Source organism: Colletes latitarsis, chromosome 11 (assembly GCF_051014445.1).
Source record: "Colletes latitarsis isolate SP2378_abdomen chromosome 11, iyColLati1, whole genome shotgun sequence".
NCBI lineage: Eukaryota > Metazoa > Arthropoda > Insecta > Hymenoptera > Colletidae > Colletes > Colletes latitarsis.
The window spans coordinates 14332655-14353996 of NC_135144.1; the positions used below are offsets into that span (position 1 = coordinate 14332655).

The 21342-nt window shown below is 39.9% G+C and overlaps 1 protein-coding gene across 8 annotated transcripts in view; it reads left to right on the forward strand.

Moving 5' to 3' along the window:
• The window catches only part of Eag (potassium voltage-gated channel protein ether a go-go), a 99428-nt gene that overhangs the window by 46225 nt on the left and 31861 nt on the right, over nucleotides 1-21342 (forward strand). For 4 of the 8 annotated variants that reach the window (XM_076777908.1, XM_076777910.1, XM_076777909.1 and 1 more), the window contains exons 3-6: nucleotides 16538-16638; nucleotides 17890-18022; nucleotides 19720-19777; nucleotides 20171-20277. In XM_076777908.1, coding sequence (XP_076634023.1) covers nucleotides 16538-16638; nucleotides 17890-18022; nucleotides 19720-19777; nucleotides 20171-20277 — 399 coding nt within the window. Of the gene's footprint in view, nucleotides 1-16537; nucleotides 16639-17889; nucleotides 18023-19719; nucleotides 19778-20170; nucleotides 20278-20304; nucleotides 20953-21342 lie in introns of those variants that run through there. The other 4 variants (XM_076777912.1, XM_076777913.1, XM_076777914.1 and 1 more) reach the window with 2 other exon arrangements.

Genomic DNA, 21342 nt, shown 5'->3' on the forward strand with positions numbered 1-21342 from the left:
CGCTCGTTTCGTCGACTAATCGTGCTCGTGATCGTTGCAGTTTCGTTTTTCGTTGGATACGCCAAGGGGAAGACGATAGGGTGCGTGTCGTGGCTGATAATATCCAAGAAGCCTTCGAGAAAAAATGTTTTTCTAACTGTGTCGCATGTAGGACCCCGTCGCGTCGTACCAACCCCACCACGACGCTTTTCAAAAATTTGTCCACTGGATTCTCGTGACAATCTTGACGATTTCGTTTCGCGACGGGGCATGTCTTTCGCTCGACATTTTATAGTCGGGAATTCCCCAACGACGAATCGAAAAATTCTTTGATTCCTTGCAATTCGTTTTTACATCAATATTATCTTTTAACATTTTTCGTTAATAAATTTTTGGTTTCAAGAATACGAACGTGAACGTTCGAAATTCGAGAATTTGAAAATTTTTTCGGGTATCTGCAGATTGGAAATATCGAAAGAGTCGGCTCGGTTACGCGTATCGCGTCGATATCCAAGTTATTGAAACGTTATTGTCGTTCGAGTAAATTTCGCCATATTTACAAATAATATTTCGTCGGGGCTGACAGTCGTATTTCCAAGCAAACGTATCGCGTATGTGCGGGCACGTAGCGCAGCCAGCCATTATTCGAGGGAATCGTCGGCCGCCTAATAACGGAGATACCGTCGTTGATTCGGTTATCTCGTTGTCATTCACGAGATCGTTCGGTATTCCGTATTCATCGGTGAATATCGGCAATTTTCAATGATCGCCCGGCGGATGCACAGTACCAACCTACTCTACGCGGCGAAAATCTATTAAATTCCGGCAAATTCCCCACCGTGAATAGTTACGTTACGAATTTCGATCGTCTTCGATGCCCCTTTTTGATTATTTATAATTATTTATTGTCACGTAAATACTCAAACCTGAAACTACAACGATGTCTCTGGATTCCAATATTATTTTCCAAAAAAAAAAACCAAAGAAAACATCGACTTCGTTTTTCGTTTTAAAAATAAATTTTACTTAATCTGTCCCAATCATCAATGAATAATATTTAAAAAATTGAAGTGCATTTATTATTGGACTCGTTGAAAAAAAATTTAGACCGGGTGGTGGCTTATTTTATTTATTTGTTTTTTCAACAAGAGGAAATAAATGTGTACAAATAAATAAATGAAAAAATCAAAAAATTACGTACTATAAAAGAATATAAAAGTACTAAACAAAGTTAGGCAAGATTTGTAAGTCGTGTGCGTGGTATACATTGAAATACGGTTGGAATTTATGAGGTGCTAGAATTCGTGGGATACTCCTTCTGCTGGTTTATGTGTCTCGAACAGAGCTGGATAGATTTGGAGGAAAAACTATTTCGAATACTATTTGAAATACCAAATGCTATACAGTTGAAACTAACGCTGCAAATAGATGAGGAAAGTTTGAAAAATAATATATTTTTAGTTTGATGATCTTAAATTCTACAACTTTGTATTTTTAATATTTTACGCGTTGATTAGCGCGAAGAATAAGTGTGTAAAATTTCAAGTTAATAGGTATTGTAGCTTTTTTGCTAAAAACAATAGTAGAAAAATACTTTCGTATGGGTCTCCAAAGGAGAGAGGACTCTTAAAGCTGTCGCACGAATTACTCGCGTGATGGGCCAATTAATCATGCGAAACGCGTGGAGGTAATTAAGAGAGCTTTGTTTATGGACGTAAAATTCACGAAACGGCTAATTGCAGGACAAACGGGGAGCAACGAGGGACAAAAGACGACTGCGATTATTTAATTGCTTAATCCATTAAAAAGTGTAGCTCGAGACGGGCTATTAGCGTGATACAGGATCGTCTGCGCCATGATTATCTTGTTAACAAGATTTGTTTAATCTGTACATAGAAATAAATCTGTAAAGTTAGCTGCTTTTATAATTTTGCATTTTTTTTTAGATTCCCGAAAATTGCATTTTTATGTTTATGAATGGCTGGTTCTTAACTACATTTAAAAATCCTAGTCTGCCACGATTTCGAGTAAAACGTCGCTACCGATTTTGCGTTTTGAAAACGAGAACTACTTATACATAAGTACGTACACATCAACGTTCCTCTTTCGAAGCTAAAATCATAGAGGGAATCTTTCCATCCAGTCGTTGTACGATCACGCAACTTCCAATCTGTCGTTCATCAAATCTACAGTATGACAGATTTTATGGCAATGTTTTACTGCCATCTAACACGATCGTGTCGCACGACAGGTTATACAATACACCCGCACTCTTTGCAATTATCATTCGAACAGTGGTATCTAGAGTATACAGTTTTAATCTTGCATTAAGAAGACACGTGTAACGTGTAGTATGGAATTAAAAATCCCTGCTTTTGACGTATAAGGTGTCCCAGAAGTCACCAACATTGATTTACATCTTTATTAATTTCTTTCTCTTCTCTTACGCGAGAAGTAATATCGTTAAATAAAGAGATTAAAATATTTTCGTGGAACGAAATGTAATTTTTCGGAACTGCAGCGTGTCCATTTTGGCTCGGTAGAACTGGGCAATTTCATGTGTCACGTGTCAGGCGACCTAATAAAAGCGTTCTGTTTTCTCGTGGCGTGGCACAGTCCGTTCGAGAAGCATCTACGCCAGACCGGCATCGGTGACGCCGCGGCGCGTTTTAAAGGCGTATTGATCGCTGAAACGGCGCATCGATGGGAATGCAGTTCAACCTGTCGCCTGTTAGTACACTCGTGAGGATTCTTTGTTCCGATTAGGACGGAATAACGTTCAGATCTTTCGTCCGATTGACACCGATACCGCAGCGACTCGTCCCTCGTCCACTCGACCTACAAAGGTTATAACCGAACGGAAGGGTCAAAAGTGCCTCCGAACCGAATTCGATTTGTCATAGGCCAATCGATGGATCGTCAAAGAGAAAAAGAGGAATAATATTCATCAAGCTCTAACTCTGTATCTCGATACCGGAATAGGAGGGATTAGAGATCAAAAATTGAATATGCTTAATTAACTTAATTTTGGTTTCAAACTCAGTTTGGTTTTAACTACTTTGTCCTGCTACTCTTGTGTAGCCTTTAGTAAGTTTTATGGTTTCTGTTTGCATTTGCTCTTTGTTATTTATTTGATTATCGATGACAATGATCCTATCTAAGACTTCCCTAAATTCTTACCAATCGAAAACATGATTTTTCATTTTTTTTTCTGTACTCGTTAAGCTTAAAAACGTGGTGTTCAATTTTTTACCATTAATGCCTCTTCGAGTCAAGGTACAGAATTAAAAGGTGTCGTAAGTTGATTCGAATAACCAAGAATAAAACAAAGTACTGTACACAGAGGAAGTATACAGAGATTCGCAATCTAATCCAAATACTATTGAATTTTACGCCTTCCATAAATTTCGGGAATCTATTTTGCGGTAATGCGCTTACGTAACGTCTTTGTGTGTCGTCCGAGTAAAAGTTTTCGCGTCCACCGAGGTTATCTCTCGAGCGATCGACTCGAGCCAGTTCGGAGTTCTAGCGTGCGTTTTAGTCGAAGGTCGAATCGTCGATTAACGACGATAATCCGTTGGCAATCTGCGATAAAGGTTTGCGAAACGTAATCGCCCCTCGGTTGTAGGGCTCAACGCGAGTCAACGAGCAATTTATTAGAAAATCCTTCCATTGCGTTACAATGTTCCCCTTTCATCGTGCCACAAATTTATTCCCCCCGAAAATTTGTGAAGTAAATTTTTGTATCGTATCAATATCATTAGTACCATTATCATAATCATCGAGTGATTTTTCGCCGTACAATTAAACGCCTGTTTTCGTTGTTTTCAATGGGAAAGACAAGGAAAGACGAAAAGTCGTTCGCCCTCCATCGAGCCTCGTCCATTCTTTTTCCCACGCTAGCGTCCGTTGCTGTTTTTCTCGATTCTTAGAAGTCAAACGTCTTCGAGCGTCGAACGAGACGATGGTGAAATATGAGACGAGACCGTTGACGTTCGACTCTGTCTGCACCTGCTAGCATTCTATCTCCCTCACACTCGTCGTATGTCTCTGTCTCGATTGAATTCGTAGAATTCGCCTCGTCGCGAGGTCTATTTATAAATACCCGTATCACGTTCCAGCAGTGTCCGAGCGTTTGTGTTTTAATTTATATACCCTACACTCGAAACGCCGTTTCCGCGTAACGGTTTTGCGGTAGGTGGCGCGAACGTCTTAGGGGGTAAGACACATTTTATTACGCGCGCCGGCGATCGTGTTCGCGGAGTAAGGTCAGCCGTTGCGGCTACTTAATCTTGATTCGCACGCGAGTTTCAGACCGCGACCGAAGCCAGATCGCTGGGTCAAGGTGCTGCCTGTACAGTTGCACGCGTCCGCAGGTGGCCGTGACGGCTGCACCTCACGCCTATCGCAACATAGACTCGATTTCGTTTACAGAACCCTTCGGCGAACCGACGCACTATGCGACCAGTCGCGCCGGTCCGATCGAATAAGTTTTTCTATTCCAGGTCACTTGAAAGTCGTGTTACAATGTACCATCGTAAGTAGATATACAGAGTGTTCGGACACTCCTGGGAAAAATTTTAATGAGGAATTCTAGAGGCCAAATTAAGACGAAAATCAAGAATACCAATTTGTTGATGGAGGCTTCTTTAAAAAGTTATTAACGTTTAAAGTTCCGCACGTACTGAATTTTTTTCTCGAAAATGCGCAGAATTTCGGGGTTATGTCTATTCACCAAAAATGATTGTAATTGACCCCCGCAACGGAAAATAATTTTTCCAAAACGATTTGAAATGTTTTTTTTTCGTCGAAAAATTTAGGCACCTAATTAGATTTTCGATAAGGAATTTTTTTCTCGAAACTGCGTAGGATTTCGGGGTTATGTCTGTTGACCAAAAATGCTTGCAATTGACCCCTGCAACTAAAAATAATTTTTCCAAGACGATTCGAAAGTCTTCTTTTTCACCCAAAACTTTCAGCACTTACTCGAATTTTTTTCTCGAAAATGGGTAGGATTTCGGAAGTATGTGTATTCACCAAAAATGATTGTAATCGATCCCCGCATCCAAAAATAATTTTTTCAGAATTAATTAAAAATTTTTTTTTTCGTCGAAAAATTTAAGCACCCTACCCTACCCCCTATCGATTTTTCTTAAAAATTCCTTTTTCATTTTTAGTAATTTTATTTGACGCCCTACAGAAAAGTTATGTAATACTTTTTTGTAGGTACCCATGAGCTCTACTTCAGAAAAAAGTTTCATTGAAATATATTCACAATTGTAGGAGTTATGGCTATTTGAAAATTTGACCATTTTTACGTGGTTTTACTCATTTTAGGGTGTCAAGGAACAACTTTTCGAATATTTTTAGAATTTCTACATATTCTACACTAAAATACGCGGCGTTTGGCTTTTTGAACATTAAAATCGTCCAATCCGTTCAGAAGTTATGACGTTTTAAAGATTCGCATGAAAATTCGGACAGACATTTCTGGCCTGAAATTATATTTTCGATAAGGAATTTTTTTCTCGAAACTGAGTAGGATTTCGGGGGTATGTGTAATGACCAAAAATGATTGTAATTGACCCCTGTAACTAAATATAATTTTTTTAGTATGATTTGAAATTTTTTAATTTCGTCTAAAAATTTCAGTACCTAGTCGAATTTTTTTCTCGAAAGTGGGTAGGATTTCGGGGGTATGTCTATTCACCAAAAATTATTACAATTGACCCCCGCAACCGAAAATAATTTTTTCAGAACGATTTTAAATTTTTGGATTTAATTGTTAATAACTTTTTAACAAAGCCTCCATCAACAAATTGGTATTCTTGATTTGCGTCTTATTTTGGCCTCTAGAATTCCCGATTAAAATTTTTCCCAGGGGTGGTCGAACACCTATACTTCTCTTAAAATTGATTGTAACGCCAAAATGTCAAAAATATACAAAAAGAAAAAGAGTTGACATGAAACGTACTACCATCCATTAAACCATATATCGAGCAACAAATTTTTCGAATGTCCGTCTGAGAGAGCAGAATAATTTAACGCTGAACGTCTGCAATCATTATATGCAACGAAGAGAAACATTATCGGAGTCTGGATATTAATACGACGTATATAAATTGAATCGTTGCATTGCTTTACAATTTCCATACAGTGCTCCTAATCGTATTTTTCCATTTAATGGTCAAATCGAGTACATCTCTGCATGTCAAAACAAAATTATTTCCAAGCTATTCGTTTTGCATATCGTAACGAGGTCAATTTTCCCGGTTCCTGCGTCTCGCAGAGGACTCTGTGCTTCCTTTCTTCGATGCATACTCTAAGTACATCCCTCGTGTATGGTACAGAATACGTTTTCATGAAGCTACGCTGATTTCTAGCTAAGATTATCTACACTTTGGGCTGAGGGGAACTTCGAACAGAGCTTATCTCTACTGAAAGCACGAAGTTCCTTTCTGTAAGCTTGTTTCGTGGATCTGTCGCAAAATTTCACGCGCTCGGTGATACCGCGATTAGCCTGAAACTTATCGCGCGACCAGTAGAATAACCCGATAATGGTCAGCCGCGGGAGTAGTGAAAAGGGATCATCGTCAACGAAGCATTCTGGACGAGCCATTGGTTGTGGAATCTATCCAACCAATTAATGACTGTGTTCCTTGTTTTCGAGATACCTCATACTTTGTAATATAATTAATTGCGTCGAAATGTGTAGCAATTTATAGCTATATAATATTGCTCTATACAGTACGCTTAACAAAATATAAGCGCAAAACAAAAAATTATTAACCCGAATAATAAATACTTTTAGGTTAGGAGTTGACATCTAGTAATTTGTTATACAGGGTGTTCAAATTCTGTTTGAGCCAAATGATTATTTTTCGGCGGCGGATAAATTGAAAATTTCAGTCTGTCGGCGGAGTTAGTAATTGGTAATTAAAAGTGTTCGTTAGTAGCAGCTCTGCAACCGCTGTGCGTCGCTGTTCGCGTAAACGAGGAGAACTAGATGGCGTCGCAACTTTCTGTTGCTCCAGGGAAATTAAGTCCAAGCATTTCCAACTATCTATTACCGTTAATTCAATTGAAGTTTGACTTTATCCAGCATTCGTTGGGGTGTACTGTTCTTTTCAATTAAAACTGTAAGAAAATATTACGCCGTTCAGTAATTGAAAGGAAGGGTTCTTTTAACAAGTTTAAATCGTATTCGATTAACGGTAATTCTTTTAAAAGATGACCCTACAGGTTATGTAACTAACGACTATTTATCCGTCTATAAAAAAATTGTTTTGTAGTTTGCAAACAGTTTCGACGGAAAATTAATTTCAGAAGTGTCTCTTTATTTTATCAATTGAAATACGAAAATATTATTTTCAAGGTTAATGCATAAAATAACCGTGAAATAAGATAACGTGTTACAGTGGAAACCTAATCATCCGAACTAATAGAGGGACAGGATGTTCGGATAATCAATTTTTTCGGATAATTTAACAACTTGAATTCCATAGCAAAAGGGAATCGTATTTTCAGGACTGATCTTTTCCTCCCTCAAATATGAATACATCGTATTTGTATAATTCGACTTCCGCGGGTACTCTGTTCATGCGGAAAGCTCCGGGAACGATTTAACCTCGTAAAACGAGGACTTACTGTAACTCCGCTAGGTATTACAATTCCCTTCCTACAGAAATACATGCCCTTCCGACCTACTCTACATTCAGAAACATCACCAAGTCTATTATCTCTTACCTCCTCGTCTAACGTAGTCCTTCGTTCGGTTCTGTTTCGTTATTTCATTTTTCTGCAATATTTTGAGGTTAGAAATGGAATATAGATAAGTTTAGAACGCCATTCAATGATCTTGGATGACCTTGAAAGACCCAAAATGTTACAGGTCAATGAATTGGTCTTGGAGTGGGTTAAACGCTTTCCTATTTTTATTGAAAATTAAAATTCAATTAAAGTCCTTCAAAATTCTCCATTGTGAAAGGGTTGGACGAATGGTCTAAGACGTCTTATATACATATATGTGTACATACACATATACGCATGTCATTAATAATGCAATCATTATGAAAATAATTTTAATTTCCTTGCTCGTGTTACTCGAACGCGCAAGAAGTCTTAAATTTCGCTTCAAGCAAACGTAACCTTTGAAACCTTGCCGCTTTCCGACTCTCTCTGTCGGAAGACTTTCCTTCTCTCTCCGCTCGAGCTGAGAAGCACGCTGCGCTGGCGTCCAAGGGTAGATTAGCATTTTCACGTGAAAGGGGAAAGATGTTCGGGACTGTTCAGGGCACTTTATTGGCCTCTAAGTAGAAAAGTCCATTAAACATCAGACCTCCGTGCGTGCGCGTGCACGCGCGTGTGCTTATTTCCTGACCGCGAGAATGGATGTTTTTCGATCGCGTGGGCAACGACGGAAACGTACAAGATCAAGATTTCAAGAAAGAACAGAATTTTGCTTTCAGATAATTGCTTAATTTTTTAAGGCTACTCTTTCCTTTCGAGAATTTTTTTCAGTTTTTTCAATTTAGATGGTTTTCAGATCGATAGAAAATGAACGCCATACCCTTGTAGCAATATGTTTTAATACGGAGGGCGCAGCCCTTAAGGGATAGGGTGGCTTACAAGATTAAGGGGCTGAGAACAAATATTTTTAACCCAGAAAGTTGTGGATAATCGAAACCTTTTTTTTCTTTTACTTTGTTAACAAATTAATGTTCTTTGAAGTGTTTCTACTTGTGTATTTATTGCCAGTTTCGAATTCGCATAGAATTTGGTGTAGGATCTTGGTTCCAACGGTTAATTAAATTTTACCAGAACCATATGTACTGCTTGGTAAAAAGAACACGGAGAAAAAGGAAGCTCTATTTTATTCAACCACTTCCGTTGATTGCGTGCTAAATTTACCAAATTCAATTCCACATATTTTAAAACAGAATGCGATACAATTTCCACCTATTATTTCAGCTTCGCCTATCCTCCGTACACGTAGACTAACCGTGTTAAATTCCTGCGCTTGTCTACCTTCCACTAAAAAAAATTGAAATCTAACTACAGTTGAACGCGGCGTTGGCGAAACCAATCAGCTAATGCAATGGTTCTGGAAGAGGATACAATTCGTAATGTAACTACCGCATGCATATTTAAAATTTTTTCTCGTGCTACAAAAGATCTGCACCCGGTTTTCTTTCAATATTCCGCGAGATTTCTTGTTTCCTATAAAGCGAGTGCCCAAATGTCAATATAATAGTGGCAATAATAAGGATAATAAATGTGCCCGGTTATTGTAAACGTGGCCTAAGACGACTCGCTGGCACCGCCAACCTGAACAGCGTGCAAGGGCAAGGGGAGTAGGTCTTCGCGCCGCCTAACTCCCACCAGAAAATCCTGCTCTTACGTCACGCTGCATAGTAGTACGATCTCCATATCCACGAGAGATACATTTTTTTTGTATTCATGGTTAGTATTCCGAGTGTACGGTTACGCCAATGTCGCTCACTCTTCTTCCATCTTACTCTGTCTCGATACGTTTCGTTCGCGTCCTTCGTCACGCGATGGAATTGTAGTTGTGAGCGACTCAGCCAATAATGACAATGCGTGTGAGAACAGGCGTCGCTATTACGCTACGGCCAATCATCAGCGTGCCCAGCCATCAAGTTGTCTCATTTTGGTACACGACTGGCGGCCCAGTAGCCACGCGTGGCTATCACGTTCATTCCATTTCCTTCGTTCGTAACATTATAGGTCACCGTAAAAGCGGACTGGATCGGTGGTTCTTAACCTATTTTCCCCGCGGACTCTTTCTACGAGATGTTCCTCAAAATACGTTCTTAAATGTTTAAAATTTTTGCGTAGTAATGGGAAAAATTGTCTTTTGTGGGACGGTACAATGTTCAGGGGGCAATAATCGCTATTTTTCTTGACGATTGACCGGCCAATGGCGGAGTTCGTTGGGAACGATGAAAGTGGTTCAAGTACGGGCATGCAACGACGTGCTTCTGCCCGAAATAACGATTACTCCCACGCTGTTTACCTGAGGGACGAACTATCGATTATGCCACGCGATAAATATAACGTAACTAAAGCCGGTCGACCTTCTTCGGGCGAGCATAGTCAATGCTCGTTTTCAAGGTAGCCTTTTTTTCCCACCCTTAGCCGTACGTGGCGGCGACTGCACCCTCCTGGGAGAAGATAAAAAAAAACTCGTACGTTTCGAAGCGTCGATACTCGGCGAACTTTCGAAGATTAGCCGTTCCACCGGAAGTGGGTACCGTCGGTGGCAAAAGTCCACGCGAACGTCCCACGAATTTTTTTATGCCATACAAAATAGAACAGTTGGGCAAATTTTATGTCAGTTTTTAACAATTTCCTAATGGATATAAAATTAGTATAGAATTTGTATCCTGGTTTTATTTAGTTTATGAAACTTTCTTCAACAAAAGTTCGGAAATAACTGTTCCCATCTAACTTTTATTACGCAAATTTCAAAGTATTTGTTCCACAAGAAGAACGTTTAAAAAAGTTTCCGAAGGTGTACTTTGTTTACATAAAAATACTACAGAATCGAACATACTTTTAAACGAAAGAATACAGGTTTTCGAAGAATTGAAAAAAAAGTTATACTCGCCGCCGTATATAGACATTGCATAAATTGTGTATCGGTTAATATTATTAAGTACTTGCATTTGAAGTGGTAGGACTGTTAATTATCGGGTCGTTCAGGAATTAATTTTATTTATTTAAATCATATTCTAAATCAATACATTCGTGTATTAATGAAATCAAATTACGTTTCCAATAAATTATTTACTGTATTATATTAATAATATAATTTTGATAGAGAACCCATCGATTAAAGCCTTGTAGCATCCATAAATAAAATAACCTATGCTCTCTTTCGGAACATAAAGAACAATTGAACAAAATTTCATCTGAATTGGGCGAAAATATTAGAAATTACAGAGAAATCACAAACACACAGAGTTTGAATTTTTCCTTTGGATCTTAAACTCTCTCCCTTCAATCGTAGAAGTTGCGCCCCCTACTTTGGAAACACTGCTTTACGCAAAGAGCAAGTCACTGTTTCCTAACCTAAAACTTTATTTTTCCGTTGGCTGGCTTTTAAAATTCATGGACAAGCATTATCATGCAACGGAATTACTCTGCTTCTGTTACGAACTCAGGACGTCCGTCAGTTAATGATTACCGAAGAGTCTAATGGTTGACGATAAACATCTGACGTAATAGTTAGCTTAGGATCAAGAAGCTCAAAATACATTATGCTTTTCACGTCACGCTTGACGCGAAGCATAATTTCCATCGAACGAATATCGAGGGTGGAAGCGGATTATCCATTGTCTTTCACTACCGACACTCGCCTCGAATCTCGGAAAAGTCTAGGGAACCGTTTAATTTTAAATTCGATAATTCCACAATGGACCGTGTACGATTTCCTACGACAAAGTTGTCCGGAACTTCCAACCGGATGCTCGTGAAATCGTTTCGCGAAAAATGGGAGATAAGTGCCGGTCGACGGAGAAATATCGCATTTCCGTCGACTTCCGGCGATGTAAGATTTCCGTCGAGATGTTATCCAGCTGATCAAGGGAAGAAGGAGCAATTTTCCGAGCTGAAACTCACGCGCCATTCGTTTTAACTGTTCCTTTCGTCCGAAACTCCCTCTGCAATACTATTCCCTGTGGTTTTTATAGCACAATAAATAGAAGTAGCAATTTCATTGCGCGAATGGGTGTATTTAAGTGTCAATTTAATGTACTTCATTTCACAGAAACGAATACAGAGGGAACTATAAAAGAAGAAACTAAAACTATGCAATTTTTCAAGTCTTGCAATATATATTATTGATACGAAAATAATCAGATGTAAATAAAATTGACGAGGGGACATTGAGCTAATAAAGGTTGAGAAACGCTGCTTCAAACGTCGATACGTATAAACGCGTGAAAAGGAAGGTGCAGCTAGGTGCTGTTATTGAATCTAACCTCAATAGCGTATGTGTATCTATTTAACACGTCACTGCCACACGTCACACATGCGTGACGCTCGGATTCAACGCTACGTATGTGTTGTCAGCGACGATTTATTTGTTTTACGTTCGTATAAACAAATACAGTGTGCCCAGTGCCAATTTTCATGTAACAAAGTAATCGATTGTTTACCACATATCGTTGAAAATGTACATTCTATCATTCTACGAAATATCATTGAAATCGAAGTGGTATATGCAGTTGAGGTCCTTCCCCCGTGAGTGAGCTAACAGTATCTCTCAGAAAAGAATGCGAACTTGAAACGCTTTGAGGGCTCTTAAAAGTTGATCATTGCAGGTTGAAAGAGGTCTGTTTATCGTTGGGGGGCTTGGAACGTTCTCTTACATCAGTCTGTTAATCTCATCCATATTCAAAAGACGCCCCGCTTTGCTGAATCGAATTCATTCTAACCTATACCGACGAACGCATTAAAAATCCACGACCAGGACACGACATTATAATCGAACGTAGAATATTATTTCTGTTTTAATTACTATATATTCATATATTATAAAACTTCGAAAAATAATCAATAGGAGAGAGTTTAGTGGGATTAGGTGCAATCGAAGAAGAAAATTTATTATCACATTTGGAACTTAAGATGTTCGAACGACATATACACAGAACTTAAATCTTAATCAAGTATGTTATAACAATAACGTTCTTCGCTGATCTCCCGAAGATTGATGTTCAATTTTCTAACCATCGTTCATGCAGAATTGGCAAACTCGCCGAAGGGTGCAGCTGGCAACATTTCGAGGCATCAACATCTGAGACTCGGAAGCAACACTCGATACCCGTTAGATTCCTATCTTTCTTTCAAGTCTTGGGATTCGTCCTCTACTGGCAACCGCGAGTCCACGCGACCAATCATATTCTTCCTTAAGATCAGCGTCGAGTATTCGTCGACGATCGTATATCCTGATCTTCGTTTAATTGACACATTTGGCCCCAAGTGCTTACCAGTTGGCAACCTTCTCGAGGAACTACGAGCTCTTTCGAGCCCCTGTTGCATAGGCCTGCTGGCGAGCGAGCCGCCACGCGCTTGGCTGCATTCGAGAATGCACCGTTCAGAGACTATCGAGGAGAAGAGCCGCCATTCGAGAGGACACTCGATCAAAAGTGCCTCCCTGTTGCAACGTCTGCTATCCCACCGTCTTTTCTCTCGTCCTCCCCTCCTCTCTAGCTGGCGCGCGCACTTCTGTCTGGCCCGGTCGGTCGAGGATCCCTGACGTTCTATTTTAGGATGATCGAGACAGAGAACAACGTTTAATCGCGGAAACATTATACACTGCACGGTTGGCGACATCTATCCGCGATCCGAACGGCTGAACCTAATGCCACGTTCATACTTTCAATATGTTTACTTGGATGTAATTATTCTAATTAGCGTTTCTAAATATATTTTATGGCGCGTTTCAATCAAATTACGTTATGTTATGAGTTATTAAACAAACCTATGCCACGCAGACACGTATGTAAAATCGAATACCATCCAAAGCTGGGTCAAATTTCGATAATAATAAATAATCTAAATTCGAACCGATTCGAAGAAGTGTTCGAATCTTATCGCTGCGAATCGGTCGCGTAGGAGGTGCATAAGGTCGATGTGAGTGGCCTTGACCTGTTTCGAGCGTCGAGACCGGGTCAGGAGTGTGCATTCGAACGAGCAGACGCGCGACTGTAGCGACTGGCGTGCACGGAAACCGAGTTAACTCAGGCATAGCCGCGATTATCGTTATCGTCCCGACGAGGCACGAGCCGTTTCGAAATGGCAAACGTCGAGGAAACGTAAGGAAAAACTCCGAAGGTCGCGTCGTCGCAAGCTTCGTCGACTAAACGCAGTTCGTTACGAACTATAAACACGATCTTGTTTCGGTCGTTACAATTTATTCGCGAAGGTTTAATCGACGACGATTTGTCGAGTTTGCAACTCGCTGCCCCGCGGATCGCAGGGACGCCTTTTATGGGGGATTCTGGTCTAGCTTTCCATACGAACAGATGAAATTATTAACTAGTAAATTTTTAAAAAGATTGTAACCAAGCTCGACAGCAGGTCGTCCGACTTAAAAATTCAGATCTCGTTTATTTTCACCGTATAAAACGAGTTGGAAGAGGATACTTAAATATGAAGTATCGGTGCGTTAATAATTTCTAACGCCAGCCCTGGCGGCGTGAAACATGGTGCAGACCGCGTTGCGCCAGGAAAGACATTACGACCAACTACCCTGTGTTAATTCGCGTCGCCCCGTGATTTATGGCTGGCTGTAAAAAAAAATACTCGGGTGATTTAAGGGATTCTAAAGTGAGTCGAAATATTATAGCTACGGGTTGTGTAATCCTCGGACCGTGAACTGCACGATACTTGCACGCATCACGGACGCCGCGTAAAATTTGAACTGTAGTAAAAGATTTTGTTTTGTGGCCAGTAAGTAATTTAGAAATCTAAGAATAATTTCGTGGAGTTGACTACCAACGTATAGTCCAATTGCACAGAATGCACGGAGCTAATCCTGCCTGTCGTATCCAGTGGAAAAAGCTGCTTCGTTTTTCAATATTACCGACAGAGGGAATCGAGTCTCGCTCAGCAGAAAAATATTAATATCCTTTTCCTGCATTGCCCGCAAAGCGGCCCGCGCTTTATAAAGCGACATTTTATTATTAAACGTCGCGGCTGCAGATGCTCTGTGAAGTGGGGGTAGCGAAATAAACCGAAGGAAACCATGGAGACGCAGCCAGTTAAACTGGCGACGTATTAAGCCGGTAATGGGGTTATGGCGAACGAATGAAAAAACAGGAACTATTCGACTTTAATAATAAAAAAAACTGGTGATATTAAACTGCTGACTGATATTAAACCAACGAGTACAAAATTATTATTCTCTAAAAATTGATGTTTCGTTTTTTTCTTTTTTTTATTTTATCAAGAAGAATGTGAATGTAAATTAAAATACTGGTAGGTGAAAAACTAATCCATACGAAATACATGAACCAATAACAACGCTTGAAAACTGGTCCGAGCGTCATATACAGGGTGTTCGGCCACCTCTGGGAAAAATTTTAATGGGAGATTCTACAGGCCAAAATAAGACGAAAATCAAGAATACCAATTTGTTGATGGAGGCTTCGTTAAAAAGTTATTAACGTTTGAATTTCCGCCAGTACTGAATTTTTTTCTCGAAAATGCGTAGGATTTTGGGGGTATGTCTATTGACCAAAAATGATTGTAATTGGCCCCCGCAACTGAAAATAATTTTTCTAGAACGATTCGAAAGTTTTCAATTTTGTCGAAAAATTTGTCCACTTACTGAATTTTTTTTCTCGAAAATGGTTAGGATTTCGAGGTTATGTCTATTCACCAAAAATGATTGTAATTGACCCCCATATCTGAAAATAATTTTTTTAGAACGATTCGAAATTTTTTTTTTCGCCGAAAAATTTAGGCACTATCCCTGTCGATTTTTCTTAAAAATTCGTTTTTCATTTTTAGTAATTTTGTTTGACGCTCTACAGAAAAGTTGTGTAATACTTTTTTGTAGGTACCCACGAGCTCTACTTCAGAAAAAAGTTTCATTGAAATATATTCACAATTGTAGGAGTTATGGCTATTTGAAAATTGGACCATTTTTATGGGGTTTTTCTCATTTTGCGGGGTCAAGGACCAACTTTTCGAATATTTTTGCGATTTGTACATATTCTCCATCAAAATACGCGTAGTTTGCTTTTTTAAACATTAAAATCGTCCAATCCGTTCAGAAGTTATGACGTTTTAAAGATTCGCATGAAAATTCGTACAGACATTTCTGGTCAGAAATTATATTTTCGGTAAGGAATTTTGTTTTCGAAACTGAGTAGGATTTCGGAGGTATGTGTAATGACCAAAAATGATTATAATCGATCCCCGCATCCAAAAATAATTTTTTCAGAATGATTGGAAATTTTTTAATTTAGTTTTTTAATAACTTTTTAACGAAGCCTCAGTCAAGAAATTGAGACTCTTGATTTTCGTTTTATTTTGTCCTCCAGAATCTCCCATTAAAATTTTACCAGGGGTGAACACCGTGTATAATTAGTAAAATTTTGAGGTTACAGTCTGATGAATTTTCCATAGTCGATCGACCGTGCTGAATATTTCAAATTAAGGGAGAAGAAACAAATGTAACAAATACGAAGATAACAATAATAATTGTAATCGAATAATGGTTCGCGAATAATGGTAACTCGATATTTCGAAAATGAATTGCTATGATACGCTTCCATTTGTATTACATTTCAATGTGTAACTTTATACTGATTATTCCATATAATTTTTTCCATTATGTGACCACCGATCAGTTTCGATTTTGATCGGTAAATAATTAATTAAATTATTCAATCGTTCAGGACGTGAAATTATTACATCTCTTTGTCCTTTTTAAACACTGCTGATACACATTGCATTAAAACATAATGATAGAAGCGAAATGAAACAATTATGTAATCGATTGTTTTTCTTTTTCTGTTCACAGCTGACAGCAGTTTTCTCCTGGCGAACGCTCAGATCGTCGACTTCCCTATTGTCTATTGCAACGAAAGCTTTTGCAAAATCTCTGGCTATAATCGTGCCGAGGTAATCCTCTCTTCTCCGCAATCGTTGCTTCACTGAACCGCCCACCCCCACCCCACCCTCGCCCTTTCCCCTCACCATTGTCTCGTCTGCCCGTACATCACTTTTAAATTCCCTTTCTTCCTTTTTCGTGAGCCGATTATCGATTTACACGAGCGATTCTGGTTTTCGAAAATCCGATCGCGATCGGACATTTTTAACGCTTGCCCAGGTATCGTAAACTACATTGGTTAGTGGTTCCTTGCGCAGAAATTTTTATTCAAAATTTTTTAATAAAAATGTCGGACTAAAAATTTGAAACACAAAATTTATCACAACAATCTTCAAAACCGTTTTACTCGAAAACCGAGCCCTCTGTGACAAAATTTCATTCTACATTTTCGATTCGTTTTTCCACGAAGAATCGTCCAATGATTCTGCAATGTCGAATTTCAACGTGAAAAAATGTTACGGAACGCGTGGATCTTCGACGACGTACCGCTCGTAATCCTAGCAAAATGGGTTTCACCCGCATTATCCCGCGTGACGATTAATTTTATCCAACGGAAATTGCCGCCGTTGATCCGATTACCTTCAAGTATCCACGTAAACATAATCGGTTTAATGTAAATTGTACATTATAACCGCGCCAATTTCGATCCAGTTCCCTGCATTAGCTGCACGCGCGAAGGTTTAACGAACAAACCGTGGAAAAACACGAGGCAGGGACCATCGAGAGGTTCCGCGGTAGCAACGATTCCGTGCAATTACCACTTTTCCATTATCCTTTCTCCTGTAATTAAATCGACCCGTTACGTCGAATTTATGTAATGTGCACGCAGCGGCCATGACCGTCGTTCGTGGTAATCAGTCTCATAACGGTGTTACGACCGTTCTCTAAAAAAAAAAGCAACGCAAAACGAACTTGTTTAAAAAAAGACTAACTGTATGATCATGAGAAAAAAAGAATTTAATCGATTAAATTTTAACATTTATTTTGGTTACTCGGGAACAGTAGCTACTTTTTTTTTTATTTCGAAGTTGAAGAGTCGTGTATCGTTAGATGAGTAAAGTGATCGAGCTTGAAAGCTCGAGGTTCTACTTGCAACCGAACCATCTCCTTCCTTTGAGCTCGACCAATTCCTGGAATAAATTCCCGCCCAGACCTCTCAGCGCGCAATTGGGCGAGCCCGATTCGATTGCAACGAGCGGGGCAATATTGCACCGCGTCAGCAAACGACCCGAAATGGGTAATATTTGCTGATCTGTCGTCAGGTTATGCAAAAGTCCTGCCGCTGCGGATTCATGTACGGGGAGTTGACGGACAAAGGGACGATCGCCAGGATCGAGGAATGCCTCGAGAGCCAGATTCACGATCAATTCGAAATCCTGCTGTACAAGAAGAACAGTAAGTACCGTAACTGGCAGCGTCGCGGCATGGGAGACGCTTGAATGTGGTATTCGTGGCTTCTTTCGTGGTTCGGGAACGACGATTTCGGATCCTTGCCCCTGTTCCGTGGTCTATTCGCGATAAATTTATGGCCATAGCATGGGTCGTAGTATAGTAGATTTGGTTCGTCAGCGATGACTCTACGAAGTCAAAAATGTACAAGCCACACTGTATGAGATAACTGCGAGTGAACTTCACGACGGCGAGAAGTATTACGACTACTTTAACGGGGGCAAGGAGGATCGAGAAACGCCAGGAGCGCGATAAGAAATCGTTGACTCTCGGCGTACGATTTTGACAGAACGCCTCGAGGCGCGAGATGATGTATCATTGTGCATGCTCGACGCTGGTCGACCAGCGAAACGAAATTGTTTTGCATTCGTCCGTGCCGATATATACACGTTCGGCTTCGAGTTTCGTGTTACACGTGTTCGTTGGTGTCGCCTGATCTCGCCTCGTGTATCAGCAAAGCTTGATACCCACTAACGCTTGATGGACGTAACGACCAAGCAATACTCACGCTGTTGTTCCAGAGTTAATTATTATTAGACGTTCCAGAGCATTCGAAACATCGTGCAAATTAAAATAGATCAGATATTTCGTTGCGTTAGAATTTTTTGTTACTTAAACTGGGCCAACGTATCGTTTTCTCTACTGCTAGCACGCGCCAATAGTTCTAATGAATTTCCAACAACGATATCTTGAAAACTAAGCGCAAACGACACTTACTGTTTGAGTTAAAACATTCGGAAACGTGAAAAGCGAAGAAAAATTGATTATTTGTCGTTAATATTATTTTCGATGCACTGGCGTGAGCGTCGCTTAACCGTGAGCGTCCCTCGAGCGCCAATGAGAATCAACCACAATGTCAAAAAATAACTGTTTTTATGCCGTGCGTTCATTTCATTCGTGTCGCGCGTTCCCTCTATCGATAAACGCGTCACCATTCACGAGCCATACTTCTCTCGTTTCATCGATGCAATTTGTGTTTCACGTTATTCCGTGCCTTTGTTTTGCTTTATTTTTTTTTCTCCGCCCTTCAGAATCGCGCGCGTACGTTTTATCGCCGCGAAGAGGATAACGAGAGTAGAATCTCGACTCCCTACGGTCGCAATGCAATCGTCGCACGACACCCAAGCTCGGTTAACATTCGTGTCCGTCGTTCGGCTATTTTCGGGCGGACTCGGCTCCGCTGGCACTTGAAGGCTATTCTCACAGCAAACGCGTGTCTGTTGTGCGCACTGTGATTCGCAAGAACACGCACACAGTCGTTCCAACTGTAGAGTTTATGGTCATAGGTGGATCCAAGGGAAAGACGATGACGGCGATCGCCCCTAAGGTTCTAAAATATACCATTGCTTAAAATTAACGAAGACTTTTATGACCCATTACAGGGTGTACTGGGCTACTAGAGGCAGCACTAGTCCTATCTTTTCCTCGCGTTTTGCACTTCTTGCTTAGATACCTCGACATTTAATGTAGGCACTAATCTCTAGGTTCATATGTCGCACGAGGTAGATACAGTTCGTGCAAACACCCATCAACTGTGAGAGTAGCCTAAAAGAATCGTCAGTGATCAATAACGACGACCGTCTAACGGTAAACGAACGCTCGTTGCAGCCGAGCCCAATAATAAATGATCGTTCTGTTTAAAGGTGCCCCACGAGGTATGTCTAGCACAGGTTCGCAAAAGAGTGCTCGAAAGACCCACCAGTAAGTCACCCTCGAATCTAACTATACAAACACGATAATAATTTATAATTCTATATACATATATATATATATATTCATATACATAAATATATACAGAGTGTCTTATCAGAAAGAGAACAACTAATTATCTCCTTTGTTTTCGACGACGCGAACAAATGTTTCAGACATAATTTTAGTGATTAGACAGTGCGTATATGGTGAGACGGAATATTTCCCCCCTCCTCCCCTCATTGAAACCATTCAAGACATACCTGAAACACTTTTTCAAATCGTAAAAAGTAAATGAGCCGATTGGATGTTCCGTTTCCGATGGGACACCATGTACGTTAAGATATTTAATGCGTATGTACATTGGAGATATATTGTATATGATTATTATACACCCATCTTTAGCGTCAACAAGAGACGACACACATACAAGGATCGTCGAACGATCCCTGGACCAAAGGGCGGCCATATTGAGAGGACACTATTCAGCCTCCCGCCTTCTCTTGATTTCAGTTAATTTTCCCCGATTCTATCCTAAGTACTAGTACAAGTATTATACACGTAAACGCGTATACGTTTCGCAGATAATTGTCCCTTTCACCAGCTTGGCGAACATTCGCTACCAACGTCTCGATGATTTCGCTACGACGAACAATCTTCCTCTTCTTTTTTATCTCGTAACTTATTTCGTGATTTTAAAGGAATGTGCTTATTTCTCGATATACAGGCCACCCAATTTATTAACAAAATTTCCAATTCCAATTACTTGGAACCAGTATAAAAATTGTGAATCTTAAATGTGAACGAAAATTTTTGTATAGGTTAGGAAACATTTTTAGAAAAGATAATAATCCGACTAATTATCATTGAATTAACTAAATTAATCATGTAAGACGATGTTTCAAATAAATTTCTAGCCGGCCATATTGCTTCGAAACAACAATGGCGTGCGTTGGTAAGAGAAAGATCCAATCGATGTTTGAAACTGTAGATACACGGGGGTACGTAACTTAAGAATCACTCGTAGTTATAAAAAGTTTAAGTTAAATCGCAGCGAAATCGTCGAGAACAAAACGAAAATTGATTAAAAATGTCGCTTTTACGCGGGAAATGTTACGTAAAAGTATCACGTGACACATCGTGCGCCGCGAGTCACGTGACGCTCGTGAAGATGTTCGCTGGGTTAGGTGTGCAAGTTGTAAAGTATATTGTCCGTGTGTTTCGTCTTAATTGAAGCGTTGGCGAGGATGTTGCAAATTAACCAGTGACTCGTGGAAAACTAGAGAGTCGACGTTGACAGAGTAATCACGAGTCTCTTTGCCGATTAGAAACACTCGTAAATAGTACATACGTATGCGTACGGGTGTCCGTAGGCGATACCAGCTTCGCGTCCAGGGATAATCTCGTGGACGCCTTTGCCACCGATCCTTTAGAACAGTGTTTCTCAAACAGCACCCTTTCGCAGACTGCGTCGGTGGTTTTCAAACTTCTTCGTACCAACCTCTTTGAAAAAAAAGTGGAAATTTATACACGAAACATTTTTATTGCATTCATTTTAATCGATCATAAAATTCACT